Source organism: Thalassophryne amazonica, chromosome 6 (assembly GCF_902500255.1).
Source record: "Thalassophryne amazonica chromosome 6, fThaAma1.1, whole genome shotgun sequence".
Lineage (NCBI taxonomy): Eukaryota > Metazoa > Chordata > Actinopteri > Batrachoidiformes > Batrachoididae > Thalassophryne > Thalassophryne amazonica.
Genome location: NC_047108.1, coordinates 17,068,538 through 17,092,301, shown reverse-complemented (window position 1 = coordinate 17,092,301; position 23,764 = coordinate 17,068,538). Strand labels below are relative to the sequence as shown.

The following is a 23,764-nucleotide window of genomic DNA, read 5'->3' as shown; positions in this document are numbered from 1 at the left end:
TGTCTGTTGGTTTTTTGAAGAATCACTCAAAATGAATGAACCAGTTTTCACCAAACTTGCTGAGCTGTTTGTGTCCGACCTGGAATAAAAACCACAAACAGGCCAGAAAATTTAAAATCGGCCCTCTGAGTTTATCAAGTGAAGCTCAGTTATGATGTTTTGTCTCGACACCCTTACAGACTACAGCGTTTAATGAACCAACTGCTTCATAACAACTCACTGTTTCACACAATGTTTTACTGTGTTGAAACAGGAAATAAATCTGTTTTTGACATAGTAACTTACTGTTTTGAAACTTGAAACTAAATGAGCTTGGAGCAAAAACAATTAAAAATTTTTTTTAAACTGTGAAATAAACAATTCAGAAAACATTCACTGTTGCAAACAATCTAAAAAAATTCACAAAATGTCCTCGGCTTTACCACCCATGTCAAACTAAAAGTTTTTGGCCCCCATCCTCAGTACATGGAACGGGCCATCATAGGGAGGTGCTGCGGTCCCCTGTGTGCGTGATGACGAATAAAGACATATTCTGCTGACTGCAGGCGTGAGGGAGTGTAGGAGGGCGGAAGCCGTCCTGCAAAGTAGGCACACACTGTTGGTGGGTATTCAACCAGAGGGCCGGTGGTGTCAGGAATGAAATCTCCTAGAACGTTCAGTTGTTGGCTATACCAGCTCCACTGACGAGGACTGGAGGTCCTTCTTGGGGGCGGTTCGTAGGCCCAGCATGAGTCACAGGAGTCTGTCCACCCAGCTGCCGTCTGTTAGGCTGGCCCACAGAGAGGCCTTCATAGGGTGATGAAGCACTCACACAGTCCATTAGCCTGGGGGTGCTATGCGGTGGAGCATCACACCCAGGCTGTCTACAGCAGTGTTCCAGAGCATGGATGTAAACTCGGAACCCCTGTCAGAAGAGAGGCCACGTGGAGTGACAAACCAGGTGACCCAGGTTCCGATGAATGCCCACACCATCTTGACAGTTTTTGTGGCTCTCAACGGAACAGCCGCAAGTAGTCCTACTCACCATGGTGAGAAGGTGTGTGAAACCCAGGGAGGAAAGTAGGGGGCCCACGAGGTCTATGGGGTAATGGGATCAAGTCTCTGCTCAGGCACAGGGAAGTGTGGCAGGGGAGTTTGGCGTGCCAGTGGAGTGCTGCCACTCTCCACAAGAGTCCGACCCAGTCTCTCACATCCTTCTTGAGCTTATGCCAGACAAACTTGGCTGCCACCAGCTTTTGGGACAGTTTTCTACTCAGGTGGGAAAGGCTGTGCACAGCGTAAAAAACAAACAAAAAAATGTCACTTCCATGCAGTGAGGACGACGGGCCGCAGCTGTCCAGTGGTGACGATGCAAAGCAGCGTGGTGCCACCCTCACCGACGTGATGTCTGTCAACTGCAGTCCAGTTGGCAGCAGACCTGAGTGACTGCACATTGGGGTCAGTGCCCTGATCAGCCGCCATATGCGTGTAGTCCAGTCTGAGCTGGACAGAAGTTGCAATGGCTCGAGAGAGTCAGTCCTTGATGAAGTTGATCTTATCTGCAACATGTTGTACGTCTATGGTGAGATGTAAGAGAGCTGTCGCTGTTGGTGGGCAGACCATGGCTCAGACACTTTAGTCATGGCGAAGGTTAGCGGTTTGATGAAAACCATAAACTGCTGGCCCTACAGCAGTGAACGGAAGTGTCGAACAGTAAGGTGAAGGGCAAGCAACTCCAGATCACTGTTATACTTGCACTCACTGGGGCGTAACTGTCAACTAAGGAAATCGAGTGGTTGCCAGGCACTGTTCACCCATGGTCCGCAGATGGTGTCCTGGATGAACAGCAGCCTGCCGGTGTGGCCGATGCTCATGGCCATGACTGAGTACTGGCCCTGGTGTTTAACTTTAGCATCCGTGAACATTGAGTCTCTCTTGGTGGACCAATCCACCAGGTGCTTGGATGCTTTTCCATTCAGGGGGCATTGTGCAGGGGTGCATGATCCTAGTGGCTTTGGGAATGAAGCGGTGGTAAAAGTTCACCATTCCCAAGAACTACCATTCCTGTGATCACATCCACTTTAGATGGGAGTGGCACAACCCCATCCTTGGTGAATTGGTGTCCCAGGAAGTCAGTGGCCAAACCAAACTGGTACTTAGCTGGATTGATGATTAGTCCATGCAGGCAGAGGTGCTTGAAAAGTATCCGCAGGTGGGACAGGTGCTCTTTTTGGGAGGTCATGGCCACGTGGATGTTGTCCAGGTATACAAACAGGAAAGGCAGGTCACATAGCACAAAGTCCATGAGGTGCTGGAATGACTGTGTGGCATTCTTAAGGCTAAATGGCATTCTCAGAAACTCAAATAGTCCAAAAGAGGTGTCACTGGTGTCTTGGGGACATCCAGCAGATGGACAGGCACTTGGTGGTATAAACGGACAAGGTCCACTTTAAAAAGGATGACTTTACCCGCCAAGTGTGCTGAAGAATCCTGGGTGTGGGGCATTGGGTAGGGGTCTGGCATCGTAGCATCATTAAGTCGGTGGTTATCGCCACAGGGGCACCACTCACGGCCGGGCTTGGGAACCACATAGAGGGGCGAGCAGCGGATAATACCAAGGTGTTCCATGTTGTTGAACTCACCTTTGGCAATGACAAGCTTGGCCACGACGCCTCGCCAATGAAAAGGTCAGTTGTGTGAGTGCAGGAAATTCCAAGCAGGGTGATGAAGCATGTCAGCTTGAGACAGCACGCTAAACATTCTGCTAGAGTCCACTGCAGGCGCATGAACAGAAATTGGTGGCATCGATCAAATGGTGGTGTTTTGACATCCACCAGTAGTCCTTAAGTGCACAGAAAATCTGTGCCCGGGAAGGGGGCAGTGACTTTGCCTGTGATGAAGTCCCAGCTAAACCTCTTGCCACCAAAACACAAGTCAAGTGTGTATGGGGCTGCTGTTGGCAGCTTTCAGGGGGAGCAAGCCTGTCTGCCAGTATGTCCAGTCTTGAAACAGGCAGAATGCTCTTCTGCTCACCGGTGTCAAAAAGGAAACAATCCTCAGAGCTGGTGTCCTGGATGAACAGCAGCCTGCTGGTGTGGCCAATGCTCATGGCCACGACTGAGCACCGGCCCTGGTGTTTAACTTCCCGCTGAAGCTGCAAGGTGATCGGCAATGCTTGGCTCTGGATTCAAATTTAGCATGGTAGAAATACAGGTCGGGCTGAGAATGCTGCTGTTTGAGTGAAACAGTTGCCATTGCCATGAGTGTTGCGTCACCTGGGAGCAGTGTAGCTGTGTGAAAGGAATGGCCTATAACTGTTGCGGCAGTGTGGGCAGGGGTAGGTGTGGCAGCAGTCATGCTGTGGTGTTGACTGGGCAGAAAAAAAAGCCTCCGTCAGCTTCCTCTGCTAGAGCGCAGCAATCAGTGATGGTGTTGGCCAAAGCCACATGCACCTGAGGAGGGAGCTGCTGCAACAGGTGGACAAAGAGGAAATTAGGCCTGTGCTCCCCCCGGAGATCAAACATCTTGTCCATAGGCTCAGAGGGTTTGCTGTCCCCCAAGCTGTTCAGAGAAAATAACCTGCTAGCCCTCACACCGTCAAAGTTCAAATGTTCTTTAACCGGTTCTTAACAGTAGCTTCATAGTTAACCACTGTGTGTGTGTGTGTGGGGGGGGGGGGGGGGTCTTGAGACTAACCACTCTTGTGGCCATAGAACTTTCAATGGCCGGCATGACATAATAGTATTTTGTGTAGTCCGTGGTTATCTCGCTCGGTGCAAACTACACTGCCGTCTGAGCAAACCAAGCTGAAGACTCCCAAAACTTAGGAAGCTTCAAAGACGAGGCGCTCACCGTCATGATCATGTCAGAATGTCAAAAGACAAATGTCGGAGTCACCAGTGTGGGAATTGTGATGGATGAAAAAGATGACAATTTCCCACGTTGATAATGCAGCGGCATGCTGTTAATTTTACAGTCAAGGTTCAAATTAAATACTGATTGGAACAAAACTTGGCACTGCCCTTAAAACGCAACAGTCGTGGCGCGAAAACATCAAAGGAACCATCTCCCTGTAACCCTGCATGAGACATTGATGTGTGCAGCACACAGCTCAGCACATCGTCAGACGTACAATACAGAACACTCTAACCACAAATGTTAACAGGGTATGGTGAATTACGTCCACAGTATCCTTTACATATTGATTTATGTCCACTGCAAACCTGAAAATATTTCAGAAAATTATGATTAGTGCTCGTATTTTTAAATGGCAACTTTTTAAAATTATTATTGTTTTCTATGCAGCAAACAGTCCATCCAGGAGGCGGAGCATGCTCTTCTGATCACAGTGTCGACTTGAGGATGATTGACAGCTGAAGCATCTCCTGAAGGTTGGACGAACAGTCAGGAAGTGATGATTATTTTACGTTTTCCTGGAGGAGCCATGAGAGTCATAAAACAGCGTATGTTCGAGAAAAAACCTTGACAATGGAATGATGGGATTCGATTATTATTGTGAAGAAAGAAGTCGGCCCTCGCTGACTGACAGCATCACAAAGACCCTCAGATGCAATAATGAATCAAAGCAGCCATCTGACCAACTGGAGAACAGCACATTGTTTCCAACAGCAACAAGCGGCTTGGTGTTCAGTGATCCTCCCCTCATTACATGAATGCATTATGAGTGAGTGAGTGAAGGAGTGAGTTTTAAGGTGGTGGGGAGGTGGACACTGTAGACATGATTTCTGTCTTCCACCTTCACTGCGGAGGTTTAACAACTGTTTTAAAGACCAGCTCCTGAAACGTGTCTTGGAAAGTGGCGAACTACAAACAGCTGGCCCGTCCACCATAACCCCGACAAACATTTACTGTCCGGAAAATCAGATGCTGCGTCCACGACATTTATTCCTGCTGTTAATGCACACAACTAATAACGATCAGAACGGATCAAAACCAGACAAATTCCCACCACAACAAATTAAAAGTTTGGTAACATCACGGGACTGGAGGAAATTTTTAGGTTGTTGAACTCTAGTATGACCTTTGTGTTTCAGGTCCGAGAACATTGTGATGATCTGGTTGGTTTGTCGTGATACAGATCCCGGGTTTAGGTCTTGGATTTGGGTTTGGGTCCTTGGTGTCACTGCCATAAAGGGAAAACCAAAAGAATGTGAATCCAACCTGAGAGTAATGCTGAGGTTCTGATTGGTTCAGGCAGCGACGGGTGGCCAATCATGTGCCATGCAGGTTTCACATTCTTCCAATCAGCTCAGCAGGTGATTTCACTGATGTTCAGGGTTTTTTTTTTTTCTCAGGGGAGAAGCTCATCGGCAAACCCACCTGCTGAGGTGATTGGCAGCTTGCGTCATGTCAGACATGTTGTTTAACAACCGACCCAAACATATGGAACGTGATGCTCAACATTGACACATCAAACAGGGTTTCCACAGGAAACCTGCTCTTTATTAATTTATTTGGTTATATTTGTGTAGTCTGACAGGTGACACTGTGACATCTGCTTTTCCAACAGGGGGTGCTGCAGCATCCCCACCTCCCATGGCCACTATTCAAACAGCTGCTCCACTCCACACTCTCATGAGCGCCACTAGCTTAGCTTATGACAAGCTAAAAGTGGATGCTGTCATTTTGGCCGAACAAGTTTCCACAGTTTCTGGGGATTCTGTGTTAATACGCGCCCGTGGCCGATGTGCTTGATGAATTCCTGCACAAAAAGTAGTTCCCAGATAATTGTGATATATTCCTGTGAGATGATGAGTATATCTCATCTAAAGCTATTCTAAAATTTACCAGTAATAAAATTATAAAGAGAACTGAAGTTTTACGAGTGGCCATAATAAATATTTAAGAAACTTACAAGTTTATGAGCAACTTCACCTGTTATTGCTCAAGCACATTGTAAACATTGACACGTTGGAGTTTGATGCGAAAGAGTTCAGAAAGATACGATTGGAATGTTTTATCATTTACAGTTGGTGATGAAAGATTGGGTGTTAACTTTGTATTGAAGTCAGAACAAGAAGCTGCACTGAAAGAGACATATTCTGTGTGTTGTCGCTCCGAGAGCAGCACGCTGAGCAGTTTTGCGAAAGTAGTCCAGCGAGCTCAATCTGTGGGCGAGCTATCCCACAATGCTAAAATAGCAGAGATGTCGGTCCAATGAGATCTGCACTCTGAGCAGGGTGGCTCCACTCCTGTGTTTGCATTTCCCGGTTGCAGACGATGGTGCTGTTCCTCCCCAATAATGTATTTTCTGGAGTATAAGGTGTTTGCTTATTTAATTCATTTAAATAATGCTGCATTTACACATAATGACGACAAGTCACGAATGCCACAAAGTAAACATTCTTGGCCGCTGATCACGAATGTGATTATTCGGGGCAGAGGCGTCAGGTGTCCTCAGGAACTGATGCAACCTGTTACCACACGTTACGAAAAATGACATTCGTAATGCATCTTGGTTATGTGTAAACGCATCTGCAGGTGTTCCACCTGCTGTTGTAACCGATGAGTGTGAGAACGAGTCTGAGCCAGAGGAGTGAGAGGAGACATACGTACAGCCAGACATCTCTGCACCTCCTCCAGTTCGGCAGAGGAAGAAGCGTGCGCACAATTAAACCCTGCTGCACCTCATTCAGTTTGATTGCTGACACCAAGTCGGCTAAAAGTCTAATTTCAGTGCTCCACCGCGGTCCTGCAGGTGTTCCACCTGCTACATGTGCCTGATGTTTGGTAAAACACGCGAGACGAGAGCCGCATGAAGCCACACATCTGGCTCTGTCCTCCTCCTCTCTGCGCCACTCCATGGCACAGAGCCCAACTGTGCATGCAGTCACAAAGTTCTTCTGAAAAACTGTAGCGATCTGAATTTGGTTGGATGAATATTGGTCTGTGTGTGGAGACAAGTCACCTCATTCACAACGTGACAGAACTTGACAATGCGCTGTTACGCACAATAGCGCGCAACAACGCGGAACACTATTCTTGACCGTGCGTAATGGTTCCTGATAATTCTCCAGCAACACGTGCCATTAATCGTAAAGTGTGGTAACAGGTTGCAGCAGTTCCTGAGGACACCTGACGCCTCTGCCCCGAATAATCCCATTTGTGATCAGCGAACAAGAATGTGTATCTCGTGGCATTCGTGACTTGTCGTCGTTATGTGTAAATGCAGCATTAAGTTTGGGAGGTCTTGCGACTTACTCTTACTTACATACAGGAAGGAAAAAAAAACAAATTGCACATTCATTATTAATAACTATTTATATTGAGGTTTGCCAGGAATCAAATCACAAAACAAAATAAAATAATAAATGACTATAATAAAAATACAGAACAAGAGGTTAGGGATGCACAATCCACATTTTATCACTTCCGATTCGATCCCGATACCTGAATTTGGATATCTTCCGGTACCGATACTATTCCGATACCAGAGCTCTGTTTGCATTAATATTATTACTATTGTCATTACTGTTGATTTTATGTGAGGGTATTTTTTTTCCTAGTTATACAGCTTCATAATGAAGTGTTTAAAGGAGGATTTTCTTACAACCCCGATTCCAGTGAAGTTGGGACGTTGTGTAAAATGTAAATAAAAACAGAAATTTGTAAGTCCTCTTCAACCTATATTCAATTGAATACACCACAAAGACAAGATATTTAATGTTCAAAATGATAAACTTTGTTTTTGTGCAAATATTTGCTAATTTTGAAACGGATGCCTGCAACACGTTTCAAAAAAAGTTGGGATGGGGCAACAAAAGACTGGGAAAGTTGATGAATGCTCAAAGAACACCTAATTGGAAATAGGTGAGTGTCATGATTGGGTATAAAAGGAGCATCCCCAAAAGTCTCAGCCATTCACAAGCAAAGATGGGGCGAGGATCACCACTTTGTGAATAACTGTATGAAAAAATAGTCCAACAGTTTAAGAATAATGTTTCTCAACATTCAGTTGCAAGGAATTTACAGATTCCATCATCTACTGTCCATAATACAACCCCTGGCAAAAATTATGGAATCACCGGTCTCGGAGGATGCTCTTTCAGTTTTTTTTGTAGAAAAAAGCAGATCACAGATATGACACAAAACTAAAGTCATTTCAGATGGCAGCTTTCTGGCTTTAAGAAACACTATAAGAAATCAGGAAAAAAAAATTGTGGCAGTCAGTAATGGTTACTTTTTTAGACCAAGCAGAGGGGAAAAAATATGGAATCACTCAATTCTGAGGAAAAAATTACGGAATCATGAAAAACAAAACAACGCTCCAACACATCACTAGTATTTTGTTGCACCACCTCTGGCTTTTATAACAGTTTGCAGTCTCTGAGGCATGGACTTAATGAGTGACAAACAGTACTCTTCATCAATCTGGCTCCAACTTTCTCTGATTGCTGTTGCCAGATCAGCTTTGCAGGTTGGAGCCTTGTCATGGACCATTTTCTTCAACTTCCACCAAAGATTTTCAATTGGATTAAGATCCGGACTATTTGCAGGCCATGACATTGACCCTATGTGTCTTTTTGCAAGGAATGTTTTCACAGTTTTTGCTCTATGGCAAGATGCATTATCATCTTGAAAAATGATTTCATCATTCCCAAACATCCTTTCAATTGATGGGATAAGAAAAGTGTCCAAAATATCAACGTAAGCTTGTGCATTTATTGATGATGTAATGACAGCCATCTCCCCAGTGCCTTTACCTGACATGCAGCCCCATATCATCAATGACTGTGGAAATTTACATGTTCTCTTCAGGCAGTCATCTTTATAAATCTCATTGGAACGGCACCAAGCAAAAGTTCCAGCATCATCACCTTGCCCAATGCAGATTCGAGATTCATCACTGAATATGACTTTCATCCAGTCATCCACAGTCCACGATTACTTTTCCTTAGCCCATTGTAACCTTGTTTTTTTCTGTTTAGGTGTTAATGATGGCTTTCGTTTAGCTTTTCTGTATGTAAATCCCATTTCCTTTAGGTGGTTTCTTACAGTTCGGTCACAGACGTTGACTCCAGTTTCCTCCCATTCATTCCTCATTTGTTTTGTTGTGCATTTTCAATTTTTGAGACATATTGCTTTAAGTTTTCTGTCTTGATGCTTTGATGTCTTCCTTGGTCTACCAGTATGTTTGCATTTAACAACCTTCCCATTGTGTTTGTATTTGGTCCAGAGTTTAGACACAGCTGACTGTGAACAACCAACATCTTTTGCAACATTGCATGATGATTTACCCTCTTTTAAGAGTTTGATAATCCTCTCCTTTGTTTCAATTGACATCTCTTGTGTTGGAGCCATGATTCATGTCAGTCCACTTGGTGCAACAGCTCTCCAAGGTGTGATCACTCCTTTTTAGATGCAGACTAACGAGCAGATCTGATTTGTGCAGGTGTTAGTTTTGGGGATGAAAATTTACAGGGTGATTCCATAATTTATTCCTCAGAATTGAGTAAGTCCATATTTTTTCCGTCTGCTTGGTCTAAAAAAGTAACCGTTACTGACTGCCACAATTTTTTTTTCCTGATTTCTTATAGTGTTTCTTAAAGCCAGAAAGTTGCCATTTGAAATGACTTTAGTTTTGTGTCATGCTTTTTTTTCTACAAAATTAAACAACTGAATGAACATCCTCTGAAGCCGGTGATTCCATAATTATTGCCAGGGGTTGTATACTCAGAAGAATAACAGAATCTGGAGAACTTTCTATACGTAAGTGGCGAGGCCAAAAACCAACATTGAATGCCTGTGACCTTCGATCCCCCAGGTGGCACTGCATTAAAAACCAACATCATTTTGTAAAGGATCTTATGGCGTGGGCTCTGGAACACTTCAGAAAACCATTGTCAGTTAACACAGTTCATTGCTACATCTACAAGTGCAAGTTAAAACTCTACCATGCAAAGTGAAATCCATACATCAACAACATCCAGAAATGCCACCGCCTTCTCTGAGGCTGAGCTCTTTTGAAATGGACAGACGCAAAGTGTAAAAGTGTGCTGTGGTCTGATGAGTCCACATTTCAGATTGTTTTTGTAAATCATGGATGTTGTGTCCTCCAGACAAGAGGAAAAAGACCATCCAGATTGTTACCAGCGGTAAAGTTAAAAAGCCAGCATCTGTGATGGTATGGGGGTGTGTTAGTGCCCATGGCATGGGCAACTTACACATCTGTGATGGCACCAACAATTCTGAAAGGTACATCCAGGTTTTGGAGCAACATGCTGCCATCCAAGCAACGTCTTTTTCAGGGACGTCCCTGCTTATTTCAGCAAGACAATGCCAAGCCACATTCTGCACGTGTTACAACAGCGTGGCTTCGTAGTAAAAGAGTGCGGGTATTAGACTGACCTGCCTGCAGTCCAGACCTGTCACCCATTGAAAATGTGTGGCGCGTTATGAAACACAAAATATGGCAATGGAGACCCCGGATAGTTGAACAACTGAAGTTGTACATCAAGCAAGAATGGGAAAGAATTTCACCTACTAAGCTTCAACAATTAGTGTCCTCAGTTCCAAAACGCTTATTGAGTGTTGTTAGAAAGAAAGGTGATGTAACACAGTGGTAAACATACCACTGTCCCAGCTTTTTTGAAATGTGTTGCAGGCACCCATTTCAAAATGAGCAAATATTTGCATAAAAACAAAGTTTATCAGTTTGAACATTAAATATCTTGTGTTTGTGGTGTATTCAATTAAATATAGGTTGAAGAGGATTTGCAAATCATTGTATTGTTTTTATTTACATTTTTCACAACGTCCCAACTTCATTGGAATTGGGGTTGTAAAAAGACGTGAAAATTCAGCTACTGAGAGTCGGGCGGAAATTTGCTGCTACCCGTGGCTTAAAACCCTTGACTGCGGTACAGAAGAAACAGCTCGCCTTCAGATCAGAAACCTTCCCCTCCCCTCTCGCCTCCTCTCGCTCAGCAGTATACAGAGCAGAGAGCATGCAGCAGTTGAGAGGTTTCTCAGATGTGGCTTCTCTTCGGTATCGGGAAAACGTTGCGAAATGGGCAGGGGTGGGGTTTGAACCAGGAACCTTCTGTACTGAAACCAAGCGCACTAACCACTTCACCACCGCCACCCTGCACAAAAAAAATCCTAAATCAAAGTACTGACTAAAATTAAGACATTTTTATTGTAGTGTTTCACATGCTGTGGTCTAGCAATCTGTATTTATCTAACAATTTTTGCTTGTTCAAACTGTGTTAAATGACATCCAACATGTGCATTACACATTTATTTGTCTCTTTTTAAGTTAACAGTCCTTATGTTACACACCATAAGATGAGGGCTTTCTGTGTAAATCCATTGTTCACTTCATGTTGCTGTGGACAAGCAATCTGTGTCCATCTGACTATTTCTTTTATCCACACTGCGTCAGATAACATCCAACACGTCCAACGTGCATTTGTTTGTCCATCTTTATTATTTTTGGAATTTAGAAGGATTATATTAAGTAAGATGGGTGGTGGCCAAGTGGATAAATGCGCTTGTTTCCAGTCTGGGAGGTTCCTGGTTCAAGGCCACACCTGCCTATTGTCCATGTAATGTAGTGTTGCATCCAAAATGACAATCGGTGTTAAACCTGTGCCAAATCAGAATACATGTTCACCTCAGATCTTCTGTGGTGACCCAGAGAGAAGCCAAGCGGATTTTTTATGTAAAGTAACAGCATAGGCTGTCGTGTGCACATGTGCTACAGAGTTCCTGCCAAGGGGATTTTTTATGTAAAGTAACAGCATAGGCTGTCGTGTGCACATGTGCTACCGAGTTCCTGTCTGTTGTTGTACTCATCCTCAGGGAAACATTGTTTAAAATTGAATTCCACTATATTCCAATTCCAGTATATGCTTAGACTTGTACTCCGAAGCAGCTTATACTCCAGAACTTTTGAGAAGCTACCTGCGCCACTGTGCTGTAGTTTTGGTGACGTCGGCTTGTCTTGCTCCACCTCTGAGTTCAGTCTTGTTTGGCTGAAGTTTCCAGCAGGTTTTTGTCTGCTGGTATCAAGTGCCGTTCTGTGACCCCGTGACATCATTGCACCGCTAAGATCCAACACATAAACAAGGACGTGTGGCAAGAATTGACCACAGGACCACATTGTTGGCAGTTTTGGGTGGTAAAGATTTCTGTTCAGCAGTTTTTTTTTTGTTTGTTTTTTTTTTTTTTTTTTATTTCTTAATATTTTTCCCTCTTTCATGTTCCTTCTGCATCGTTGCATGGATTTCCCATTTTTGCCTGATGGACTGACAGGAGGCGTGGCCAGCTGTTTGTGGTTCTAAACACTCTCCTTCACCTGCAGAGATTCAGTCAGTGTTTTGCTTTTGCCTCAAATCCGTGACAGTATTATTGACAGTTGTAGAGACTGAACAGTTCAGCACTCGGCTTCCTTCAGGTTCCGGCTCTTTAAAGTCCCATAGAAGAAGCCATGTTTGTCCACTTGGAGACACGGGCAGGAACCTGGAGGAACTGCCAACTCATTGGATTTGACCCTGAGCCAGTCTGAAGGAGGTTCCTGCTGATCTGCATGTTCGTGCTGTGCAGTAAAACTGTAAATATGCAGTAAACGGCTGTGACAGCTGTTTGTTGTCGAGAATGCAATTTTTATAGGTTTTATCAATTCTTTTAATGTTATTATCGGCTATTTTATTGAAGGACAAGAAGCTGTATGTTGGAAAATAGAATTATTAATTGTAAATATGTTTTTAGAGCAGGTTATTTTTTGTTTTCTCACTGAGGCGGTCAGACTGGGAGGAGAAACCAGGAGCAGTGTCGTGGTTTCACTGACTGACCTAATCAGTGCTTTAGCTGCTAAAACTGGTCTGAGGTCTGTTAATGCCATGAGGGAGTCTGAGTCAATGGACCTCCAACCTTGACCTTATCTTCTTTCAACAAAGTAACCAGCAGACCTTCTACGTTTCTTTATTCTTCTGGAAATACTGCTGCAAAGACCACAGCGGTCGCTATCTTTGACGTATCTTTAGTCTATGAGCCAGTAGACAATTTTGTCCTAATCAGTACCGCTTAAGGCGACTAAACGGAGCTTACAGTCCAGCCTCAGTGAACCATGACCTACACAAATGTATGGTGGTCATCCAGGTGGCAGCTGTAGTCAGATATGCATCAATGAAGGATTACACAGGAGTCGTAATTTACAAATGCTCCAATCTTGTTGAAAACTACACCACATTGTCTGATCATGAAGATTCCAAAAGGATATTTAACCTTTATTTAACCAGGTTAGTCCCATTGAGATTGAGATCTCTTTTGCAAGGTATAGTTTCGACTATGACTGAATTTTATGGGTTAAAAACAGCAAAAATGGTGACACAGGTCAAGTTCAGTTTGTACCAGGGTCAGAAGTTAAAGTTGCTCTGATTTTGGTCAAAATTCATTCATTCATTTTCTGTTACCCGCTTTACTCCAATTAAGGGTCATTGGTGGTGGGGGAGGTGGAGCCTATCCCAGGAGTCATAGTGCTTGAGGTGGGGTACACAGGATGCCAATCTGTTGTTGGGCCAAAAAAAAAAAAAAAAGACAAGGGTCAATTTGTACAGGGGTCAAAAAAAGTTGATCCAATTTTTGTAAAACGTGATGCAAGTTATTAATAATTTAGTTGGTGATTCAGGCTGCCACCTAGTAAACTTGTCGTAATTCATTGGGCAATGCTAACTAGCTTAGTTGTGGGCCGTGAGACAAGTAAACAATGTGTTTTATAAGATGATTATTTATCACCACTGGGGAGACACTTGTGTTATTGGAGAATCAAGGTGGATAGTGTATAAGCAGAGAGATACTTATTTTAAATGTGGCTGTGTGGTTGCCATCCAAGGCTCCAGTGCGGGTTCCCAGACTTGATGTATGTTACCTATCGTAAAATGTGTCACCTGTTTGTGTACCTCAGTTTTAATTCTTGAAGGATTAAGTTCTATCCACCTGGGGGCAGATTATCCATCGTTGAACAAACTCACAGTTCTCATCAAAATTTACTTCATATTTTATTCATTGTTGCCTCTGTTATACTGCCCCCTCAGGTGATAGTGGGATTAACATTCAGGCATATTGCGTTAATGTACGATCGTGTGTTCAACAGCAAGTATATATGTACCTTAAAACGTAGTATCCAGGTGACTTTGATGCAGTACTTCCTTCAGTACTGCAGAACCTTTTGTCCCCTTCTGCTCCTTTGATCTGTTGGACAGAAAAGTCTTCAGGTTGGTGTTCTGTCACTTTTCTGGTGGATTTGAAGAGTTTCAACAGAAGATTCAAAACTTTCAAAGCAAAAAAAAGTTATTTCACACAACAGACAAGATTTCAAAATTGTTCCTGTTTCTGGTATCAGTGTGGACGTCAAAGTTTTAGTTAGAAAATTTTAAAGGTGGATTTAAAAGTGGGTGTGTGTTATTCAAATAAGACTATGTTTGCAGTGTCATCCCAAGCCAGTTTCAGAAAGCTGTCTTCACGAGTACTGTAGTAACGAAGACCTACAGGATGCTATACTTTATATATTTTTTAACATGTTTTTATTTTTTAGGATTGTTTACGTTCTTTGAACATGTTTGTTGATGTGAATTTTTGTTTTAGCTGTGAAGAAATTCTAGCAATAGAGAAATAATGTTTGACAGGTGTTTTATTCGGATGAAGCTGAATCATGAATCTGCTGTAAAGGTGTCTTTTTATAAACACACGAGAAATGAACCATACCCATAAAACATCTCCATACCCTGTTAAAGTTGTTCATAAAAAACACACAAAGGTATCGCTGATCACCAGCGTCAAATTGCTAACGATGAGTCAGCATTTTCATTTTTGTTCCCGTGTTTCTAAAATCTGTAGAACTTGGTAGTTTTCCCTCGTAACCAAGAACGCCCTCCTGCCAGACAGCCTACGCTGATGACGGAAATGTGGTGAAGATAGAAAATTTTCTCTGCTTCGGGAAATGTGCTTTTGGGAAGTTTTGGGCCAATTTTTTTTGGGAAGCTGTTCAGATCCAGGTCTCCATAGGACTCATTGGTTCCATTTTTAATCTGACTGACCTGGAGAATTAAGAGATGGCTTTAAAATACTTTTACTCCATGTTAATTCAACAGGTTTCTGCTTGATTTTCTCACATTTCGATCTTGGACTCAAAAACAAACCTACGACTTGACTTCATACCGGTTTGGTCTGGTTTATCAGAAATGTGTGTAATTGGAATTAATTGACTTTATTATCCAAAATGGCGAAAGTATTCATCATGTTGACCTGCGATACTTCTGTTGGAATCATTATTCTAATAACTATCACTGTTGTAATAATTATTTCTGTAGGGTGCACAAATGCACAGCGAACACAACCACAATCATAATAAATGTTAAAAACGTAACTGAATCTTTCGGTAAACAAGAATTTCTACAAATTCAGAGTCTGATAATTATTACAATTATAGCTGCAGCTCAGGATTTTCACGATTGTTTAATCTCTTTCTTGAATAATTGATCAGAAAATGTTGAAAAATATTGATCAGTGTTTCTCAAAGTCTAGGGTGACGTCTTCAAATGTCCTGTTTTGTCCAGAACCAGTAGGTTGAGTTTCCTGTCAGAGGAGCAAATCAATCAGAAAATATCCATGTTTAAGGCGCTGAAATCATAATTTGGATATTGTTTTAAAACAGACTCCATTGATTGTCAAAGTAGTTGGTAATTAATTTAATAGCTGATTATTAATTGATTCTTGGTGTTCCAGTGATGATAACTTTTTCTGTGCAGTTTCACATTTCGTGATTATTATCGAATAATTTGTAGACAGACTCGTGGATTCATGGAAAGACTCGTTAGTTACATCACTATACCAGTAAGCGTTAGCTGTGCGAGTGCGCCCCCTGTTGTTAATTATATTATTTGCAACATGCCTTCAAACAGCGATCACTAATCAACTGGATAAAACAAAATAAGAGCAAAAAATGAACATTTGTATTTAATTGAGAAGAACCCATCATAGAACTTATCGATCTCAATGAAATAATTTGGTATGTTGTATTTGAGACTTGGTGCAAAAACTGAATTTGTCTTCATTCATTCTGAGAAAGTTTTGATGATCAATAAACTGATCAGAAGGCAGATTAATGATTAATGAAGATAGACAGCTCAAAAACAAACTCCAAAAGTTAAATTCCAAAGAAAACTCATGTTTTCAGCTGCTTCACTTTGGGGCTGAAACTTTGCAGACTGAAGCTTCATCTGATGCTTCACTGTGTCGGCATGTTTATGAATGCTGAGCGTCGTTTGTGGCGATGTAACGGCGTTTACAAAGTGGCTTCGACCGGTGACCATCACTGGTACTGATCAGATTATCTTTTACTTTTTAGTTTCAACAGCATCACAAAAACACATTTTGATCTAAAGCTTGATTTTCTGTCTCCTGTTTCAGGAAGCATGTTTATGGAATTATCTGGACCACTTTGAGACAAACCTGAAATGTGGACTTTAAAAATGATCCGGGTCGTGAACCTGCTGAATGCAGGAAATCTGCTGGTTTGTGAACCAGAATGATCCAAATGCTGTTTCCTGTTTCCTGCTTCGTCTTGGTGACACCAAAGTTATCTGCAATATAATCTGTGTACTGTTCGGCATGTTGGGATTCTTCTGAATCATCTAATCGCTTGTTTTTATGCTGTTTATATTTTATCTGCGCTGCAACGTATCTAATGCTATAAATGAGTCTGCAGACTTGAATCATCAGTCCAAGTATGGAAAAGTGTCCTGAAAGCAAATATAACCTGTTAATGTGGACAAAATATATTCTCAATATATTTACATGATGTAAATAAAAAAATAGATTAAATATAGTTTATTTCTCATGGATGTTTATTGTGATTTTTATTGCTCAGGTCTTATTTGGGATGAAGCTAAAAATATTTTTTATGATCATCCATCCATCCATCCATTTTCTTCCGCTTTATCCGGAGTCGGGTCGCGGGGGCAGCAGCTCAAGCAAAGCCGCCCAGACCTCCCGATCCACACACACCTCCCCCAGCTCCTCCGGGGGAACCCCAAGGCATTCCCAAGCCAGCCGAGAGATCTAATCCTTCCAGCGTGTCCTGGGTCTTCCCCGGGGCCTCCTCCCAATGGGACGTGCCCGGAACACCTCTTCAGCGAGGCGTCCAGGGGGCATCCGGAAAAGATGCCAGAGCCACCTCAACTGACTCCTTTCGACGTGGAGGAGCAGCGGCTCGACTCCGAGCTCTTCCCGAGTGACCGAGCTCCTCACCCTATCTCTAAGGGAGCACCCAGCCACCCTGCGGAAGAAACTCATCTCGGCCGCTTGTACCCGCGATCTCGTTCTTTCGGTCATGAGCCAAATCTCATGACCATAGATGAGGATTGGAATGTAGATCGATCGGTAAATCGAGAGCTTTGCCCCCCTACTCAGCTCTCTCTTCACCACGACGGTCCGATACAGCGACCGCATCACTACAGATGCTGCACCGATCCATCTATCAACCTCACGCTCCATCCAGCATCTTGATATGGCACACCTGTGAGGTGGGATGGATTATCTCAGCAAAGGAGAAGTGCTCACTATCACAGATTTAGACTGGTTTGTGAACAATATTTGAGGGAAATGGTGATATTGTGTATGTGGAAAAAGTTTTAGATTTTTGAGTTCATCTCATACAAAATGGGAGCAAAACCAAAAGTGTTGCGTTTATATTTTTGTTGAGTGTACAAATGAGGGCGATATAACAAGAACCATAAAACCGCATTTTTTTCTGCATAACCGTGCTTTCACAGTCCATGGTCCAGTTCGTTCATCGGGTCTGTGATGCTTTGGGGGATGCACACGACATCCAGACCAGTGCATTCAAGACACCACTGGTTTATGTCATGTGCCATATGGGGCCAATAGCATTTGACTTGAGCACTTTGCGATGTTGTTTGTGCACTGAAATGGCCAGAGAGTGAATGGCCATGTAACGTTTGAAAAACTTCTCTCTGCAAGCTACTGGGGACTACAGTCTGCAAAACAGTGTCACCTGGTGGGGGTCTGATACTGCGACACAGGAGACCATCAACAAAAGTGAGTTTAGGAAACTCCCTCCGGTACTGTCTCGTGAGCCTGCCTTAATGTGTGAAAAGGGTGGTCTTCGCCCTTTCTGGAATGAGCTGAAGACCTCTGCTCTAGACTTGTACTTGAGGCCACATACAGTAGTGTTCAGAATAATAGTAGTGCTATGTGACTAAAAAGATTAATCCAGGTTTTGAGTATATTTCTTATTGTTACATGGGAAACAAGGTACCAGTACATTCAGTAGATTCTCACAAATCCAACAAGACCAAGCATTCATGATATGCACACTCTTAAGGCTATGAAATTGGGCTATTAGTAAAAAAAAAAAAAGTAGAAAAGGGGGTGTTCACAATAATAGTAACATCTGCTGTTGACGCTACAAACTCAAAATTATTATGTTCAAACTGCTTTTTTAGCAATCCTGTGAATCACTAAACTAGTATTTAGTTGTATAACCACAGTTTTTCATGATTTCTTCACATCTGCGAGGCATTTTGTTGGTTTGGAACCAAGATTGTGCTCGTTTACTAGTGTGCTTGGGGTGATTGTCTTGTTGAAACACCCATTTCAAGGGCATGTCCTCTTCAGCATAAGGCAACATGACCTCTTCAAGTATTTTGACATATCCAAACTGATCCATGATACCTGGTATGCGATATATAGGCCCAACACCATAGTAGGAGAAACATACCCATATCATGATGCTTGCACCACCATGCTTCATTGTCTTCACTGTGAACTGTGGCTTGAATTCAGAGTTTGGGGGTCATCTTACAAAACTGTCTGCGGCCCTTGGACCCAAAAAGATCAATTTTACTCTCATCAGTCCAGAAAATATTCCTCAATTTCTCTTTAGGCCAGTTGTGTTCTTTGGCAAATTGTAACCTCTTCTGCACGTCTTTTATTGAACAGAGGGACTTTGCGGGGGATTCTTGCAAATAAATTAGCTTCACACAGGCGTCTTCTAACTGTCACAGCACTTACAGGTAACTCCAGACTGTCTTTGATCATCCTGGAGCTGATCAATGGGTGAGCCTTTGCCATTCTGGTTATTCTTCTATCTAGACTGTAAACTTAATAAGTGAGTGATCTGAGACCACTGATGCAAGAGGCACGTCAGTACTTGTGACAACATTACCACAAAGGAAGACCAAATCCTGAGTATTTCCATTAAAGTGTGTCGAACCCTGAAAGCATTGCTGAACTCCTAATACATCTATAATGTCCAAGAATGATTTGCAGAGGGGGTCAGAAAGCTTGTTTACATGAATATTGAAGTCACCAACAATCAGAATGTTAAATGCACGGGTTGCCAAATTAGAGATAAACTCACCAAATTCATTTAAGAAGTCAGAATATGGTCTTGGGGGCCTATACACAGTGATAAAATCAGTGGTGGGCACAGTTCCGATAATTATCGAAGATAATGTTTTCATTATCGAATATCTTTTTAGATTACTTTAAAAACCACTATCGGACTAATTATCTTGCGATAAATTTTTGTCCGCTAATTTTTAGACTGATAACGTGGTAAATAAAGCTGAACAGCTACAAATATTTATAAAACTTAAAATCAGTTGAAATCAGTTTTACCTGTTAAATGTTTCATAGCTGATGTGTTATTCTACCCTCTGCAAAACAGAGAATAGCGTAGTTCTACTCTCTGCAAAACAGAGAAGAGCTGCTTTAAGAAGAAACCGCTCTGTCCTCTGCAGGCAAAAGCCATCTTCTTTAGCCGGTGGAGTTAAGCTAGTACTAGTGGACTCGCTAGCTAGCCTGACATTAGGCTCGTCTGGAGTGCCTGTTTTGTCGAATTCCACTGAACTCAGAAGCTGCTCTAACTTATGGACATGGCTCTCTGAGAAGGCCACCCTGTCTTTCAACATCACGCAAGATTATTATAAAGTGTAATGTAGTGTAAGATGTACACCAGAGTATCCAGATGTGTAACAAAAACCAGCACAAGGTAACTGCTAAAAAAAAGCTAACCACTCCTAGGATTCACATAGAAGTAAAATAGTGAGCTGCTATTCATAGCTGTTGCACTTAAAAATGAACAGACGTGTTACAGAGGTAGCAGAAATAAAAGAAATGATTACAACCTTGTATTAATTAGAAGAGTGCCGTCCAGTCCGGTCACTGAGGAGGCAGTCTGTCCGGGAAAATGTTGCCAGTACCCAGTTCTCATGGTCTGAGAGTCCTCCAGGTGCCTTTTGTCAAACTCCAGGTGAGCTGCCATGTGCCTTTTACTAAGGAGTGGCTTCCATCTGGCCACTCGACCATACAGGCCTGATTGGTGGATTGCTGTAGAGGTGGTTGTCCTTCTGGAAGGTTCTCCTCTCTCCACAGAGGAATACTGGAGCTCTGACAGAGTGACCATCAGGTTCTTGGTCACCTCCCTGACTAAGGCCCTTCTTCCCCAATTGCTCAGTTTAGACAGCGGCCAGCTCTACGAAGAGTCCTGGTGGATCTGAATGTCTTCCATTTATGTATGATGGAGGTCACTGTGCTCACTGGGACCTTCAAAGCAGCTTAAATGTTTCTGTACCCTTTCCCAGAATTGTGCCTCGAGACAATCCTGTCTTGGAGGTCTACAGACAATTCCTTTGATTTCATGCTTGGTTTGTGCTCTGACATGCACTGTCAACTGTCTGATCTTTATATGTAGACAGGTGTGTGCCTTTTCAAATCATGTTTTGAGGAGGAAACAAAAAAAATCATTTTATCCATTTTGGAATAAGGTTGTTACAATAAAAAAGTGGAAAAAGTGAAGTGCTGTGAATACTTTCTGGATGCAGAGTATAAACGTTTTGCTGCTTCTTGTGACTTGGTGTATGTTAATCTGTGTTATAACTGATGAATCATCTGCAAACAACTAATTTGTACTGAATTTGATGCACAATCACGAGTGAGCAGAGGGGAAAACAAAAGGGTTCTCCCAATGGTGGAAATGCAAACCAAGCCAGACTTGACTCTTCCGACCCGTACCATTCTGTGCAGTACTGACCCGAACCGCTCTTTGGAAACAGGGCTGTCAGCATATGCTGGATAAACTGTCATGGTGTGACATTGTCCTAAGTTTGATCCACATGTGATCCATATTGCAGATTTAGCGGATATTTGGTTCTTTTTAACATTGAAAAGGCTTTTTGATCTATATTTTGTTATATTTTTGCTTATTAAAAGCCACTTCTAACAGGACCTAGACCTTGACCCCTGTACAAACTGAAAGTGACCTTTGGCGCCATGCTTGCTGTTTTTACCCCATAACTCCAGAACATTCAGTCACAGATAGTCCATACTATACCTTTTTGGAATCTTTGTGATCAGACACATAATGTGGTATAGCTTTCAATATGATTGGAACATTTTTTTTTTTTACCCCTATGCAGTTCTTCAATTGACCCCTACTTGGCTCCCTATCGAAAATTCAAATGGCTAATGTTATTTTTCTAAAATATGTACCAAAAGGTATACACAGTCAAACTTCGGTGCTTATAACTGGATGTGAAGGATTCCTCTGCAAATATTCTGTTATTTGCTGCACAAATAATGATGTCACTTTGTCATTTTAATGACAAGAAAAGGAGAATTGATTGCACAACTTTGAATTTATTTTGGATCTTCTCTTTATTTATTTTGGATCTTCACAGTCAAAATGATACATACAGCCATCCTGTGACCAAGACAAATATGCTTCAGCATGGACAGGACAAAAAGAAACAACAACAACAAAAAAAACATGGATATGAATCAATCAGGTCCACAAACTGATGGTGTTCACAAACCGTCTGCCACTGTGTCATTCTCCGTCTCTGCAACGACGTCTGAAAGAGAAACAAAACCATTAACAGGTTGAGTTTTTATCTTTTTTTTAATGAAAGCTGTTTGAGTTTTTTGTGGATTCACCTTTGGGTTTAGTTTTTCTCTTTATATGGAAGATCAGAGCAGCCAGAACCAACAGGCCTGTGAAGACGACCCACGCCACACACACAATACAGCAACGCACCTGCTGAGGTCAAGACGATTTCCATCACAATACAGAATCACAGAAAAATCGCCTGTACGTGGTGGTTAATGTGGTTACTGACCACATGGACTCTCAGGGTGGGTTCACGCTTGCATCCTGGACAATGAAACTGTAAGAACCACCACACAGTCCCCCAAAATATTATTTAAAACGAGCGAAGTGCCGTACAAGCGGTGCGAGTGTGCTCATTGTAGGAGTCCCCAACAGGAAGTGCCAAATTTTGAGTCCACAGTGAAACAGGAAATGTCAAATGTTGAACACTTCCTGGATCTACAGCAGAGGATATTAACCTGTTTTTCATTATGTTGTTTTGCACTGGTATGTTTAACCTTTGTAAGGTTTCTGTGTAACTTTTTGTTTCAATTAAAAAAAAAAGGAAATTGAAAAAAGAGAAAAAGGAGATCCATTCATGTCAACTTATACGGACTGTCCGTAAATTATACGTTTTTTTCTGAGTTTCAGTGTCATACGAACGTACAAATAAAGTCTTACGGATATTCAGGATTTGGTCTGCAGTGCGACTCCACTTGCGTGGTTCACATGCGTGAACCAAATGAAGCAATGCTTCAATCCACTAGCTCATTGGTTCTTTGATTTGCTGCTCTTCAGAAACGGCAAGTCTGCTTCTTAACCCCTCTCAAAGCTATTAAAATATCGTGAGTCACTTTTGTGTGGATTAAAGTCACTAACTGGGACTCTTGTCTTGTTGTAATCAAGAAGCGAGAATCGTCCTCCATTCCGTGGTTTGCTGAGACAGAGTTCGGTCGGAATTAATAACTTCAAAATTAATTGCCGCTTTAAATAAAATGACACCTCTTTAAAACGTATTACAGGCACGAAACTACAATCGACAAATGTTTTTTTCTTCCCAAAATGAGACGTCCTGCATTCTTTATGAATTAAACTGATGCTGACGTGAAGCACAGCGAGCTCAGACGTATGGAAAGACATTCATGCCAATAATGTCTGAAAGGAAATGCTTTTGACAAAAACTACAGATTTTGTTTATTCCTATTTATGTCCAGAGATCAAGGATCCACCATGAAGAGTTTATTATGTCCAAAGTTTAAGGATCCAGTGACCAATTTCATATTTATTTACTTTTTCAATTTATTTTTCATGATTTTATGAATGTATTTCCATTACTGACAGACAGTTCTTGTTTCTGTAAAAAATAACTAAATTTGACACATTCAGTTCAATAAAATTCAGCTTGATGCATGAATACTAGATCGCTATTGTTTGAAATTCAACTGTGGAGGAAAAACTAATGATCCTGACTTTAATGTCATTGCGGCAACTCATAATTTGTGGACAAAAAACCCAGTTATGTGACACCGCTATGCGGTTGTGTGTACTGTAATAAAACTGATTTTGGTGCGATTTGGAGGATATAAGGATTTTGTGTTGATTTTATGGATTTTCTCACTTGGTTATACAGGTGGACCCTCAAAGGGGTTGACATGTATGGAGATCTCACGTGAATAGAGGAGCTCTCGTGGGAATTCAGTGCACAGCTGACACTGAAACAGGAAATGCTAAATGTTAAGTCGGCATTGAATCCGGGAATGCCAAAGTGTGAGGCAGCGCGCACCTTGACGGCACATGAATAGACCATTTAGTGTGTAAATCGCATGAATGTTTTTAGCCATGCTAATGCACACATTAGCATTTCCTAAAAAT

The 23,764-nt window shown here is 42.2% G+C and overlaps 1 protein-coding gene across 3 annotated transcripts in view; it reads left to right on the top strand.

Annotated features, from left to right (window-relative positions):
• cdk16 (cyclin-dependent kinase 16) overlaps positions 1-4,612 on the top strand; it is a 48,963-nt gene extending 44,351 nt beyond the window's left edge. For all 3 annotated transcript variants that reach the window (XM_034171813.1, XM_034171812.1, XM_034171811.1), the window contains one exon: positions 4,285-4,612. In XM_034171813.1, the coding sequence (XP_034027704.1) occupies positions 4,285-4,322 (38 nt within the window). In that variant the 3' untranslated portion in view covers positions 4,323-4,612. The remainder of the gene's footprint in view (positions 1-4,284) is intronic.
• Positions 4,613-23,764: the final 19,152 nt, after the last annotated feature.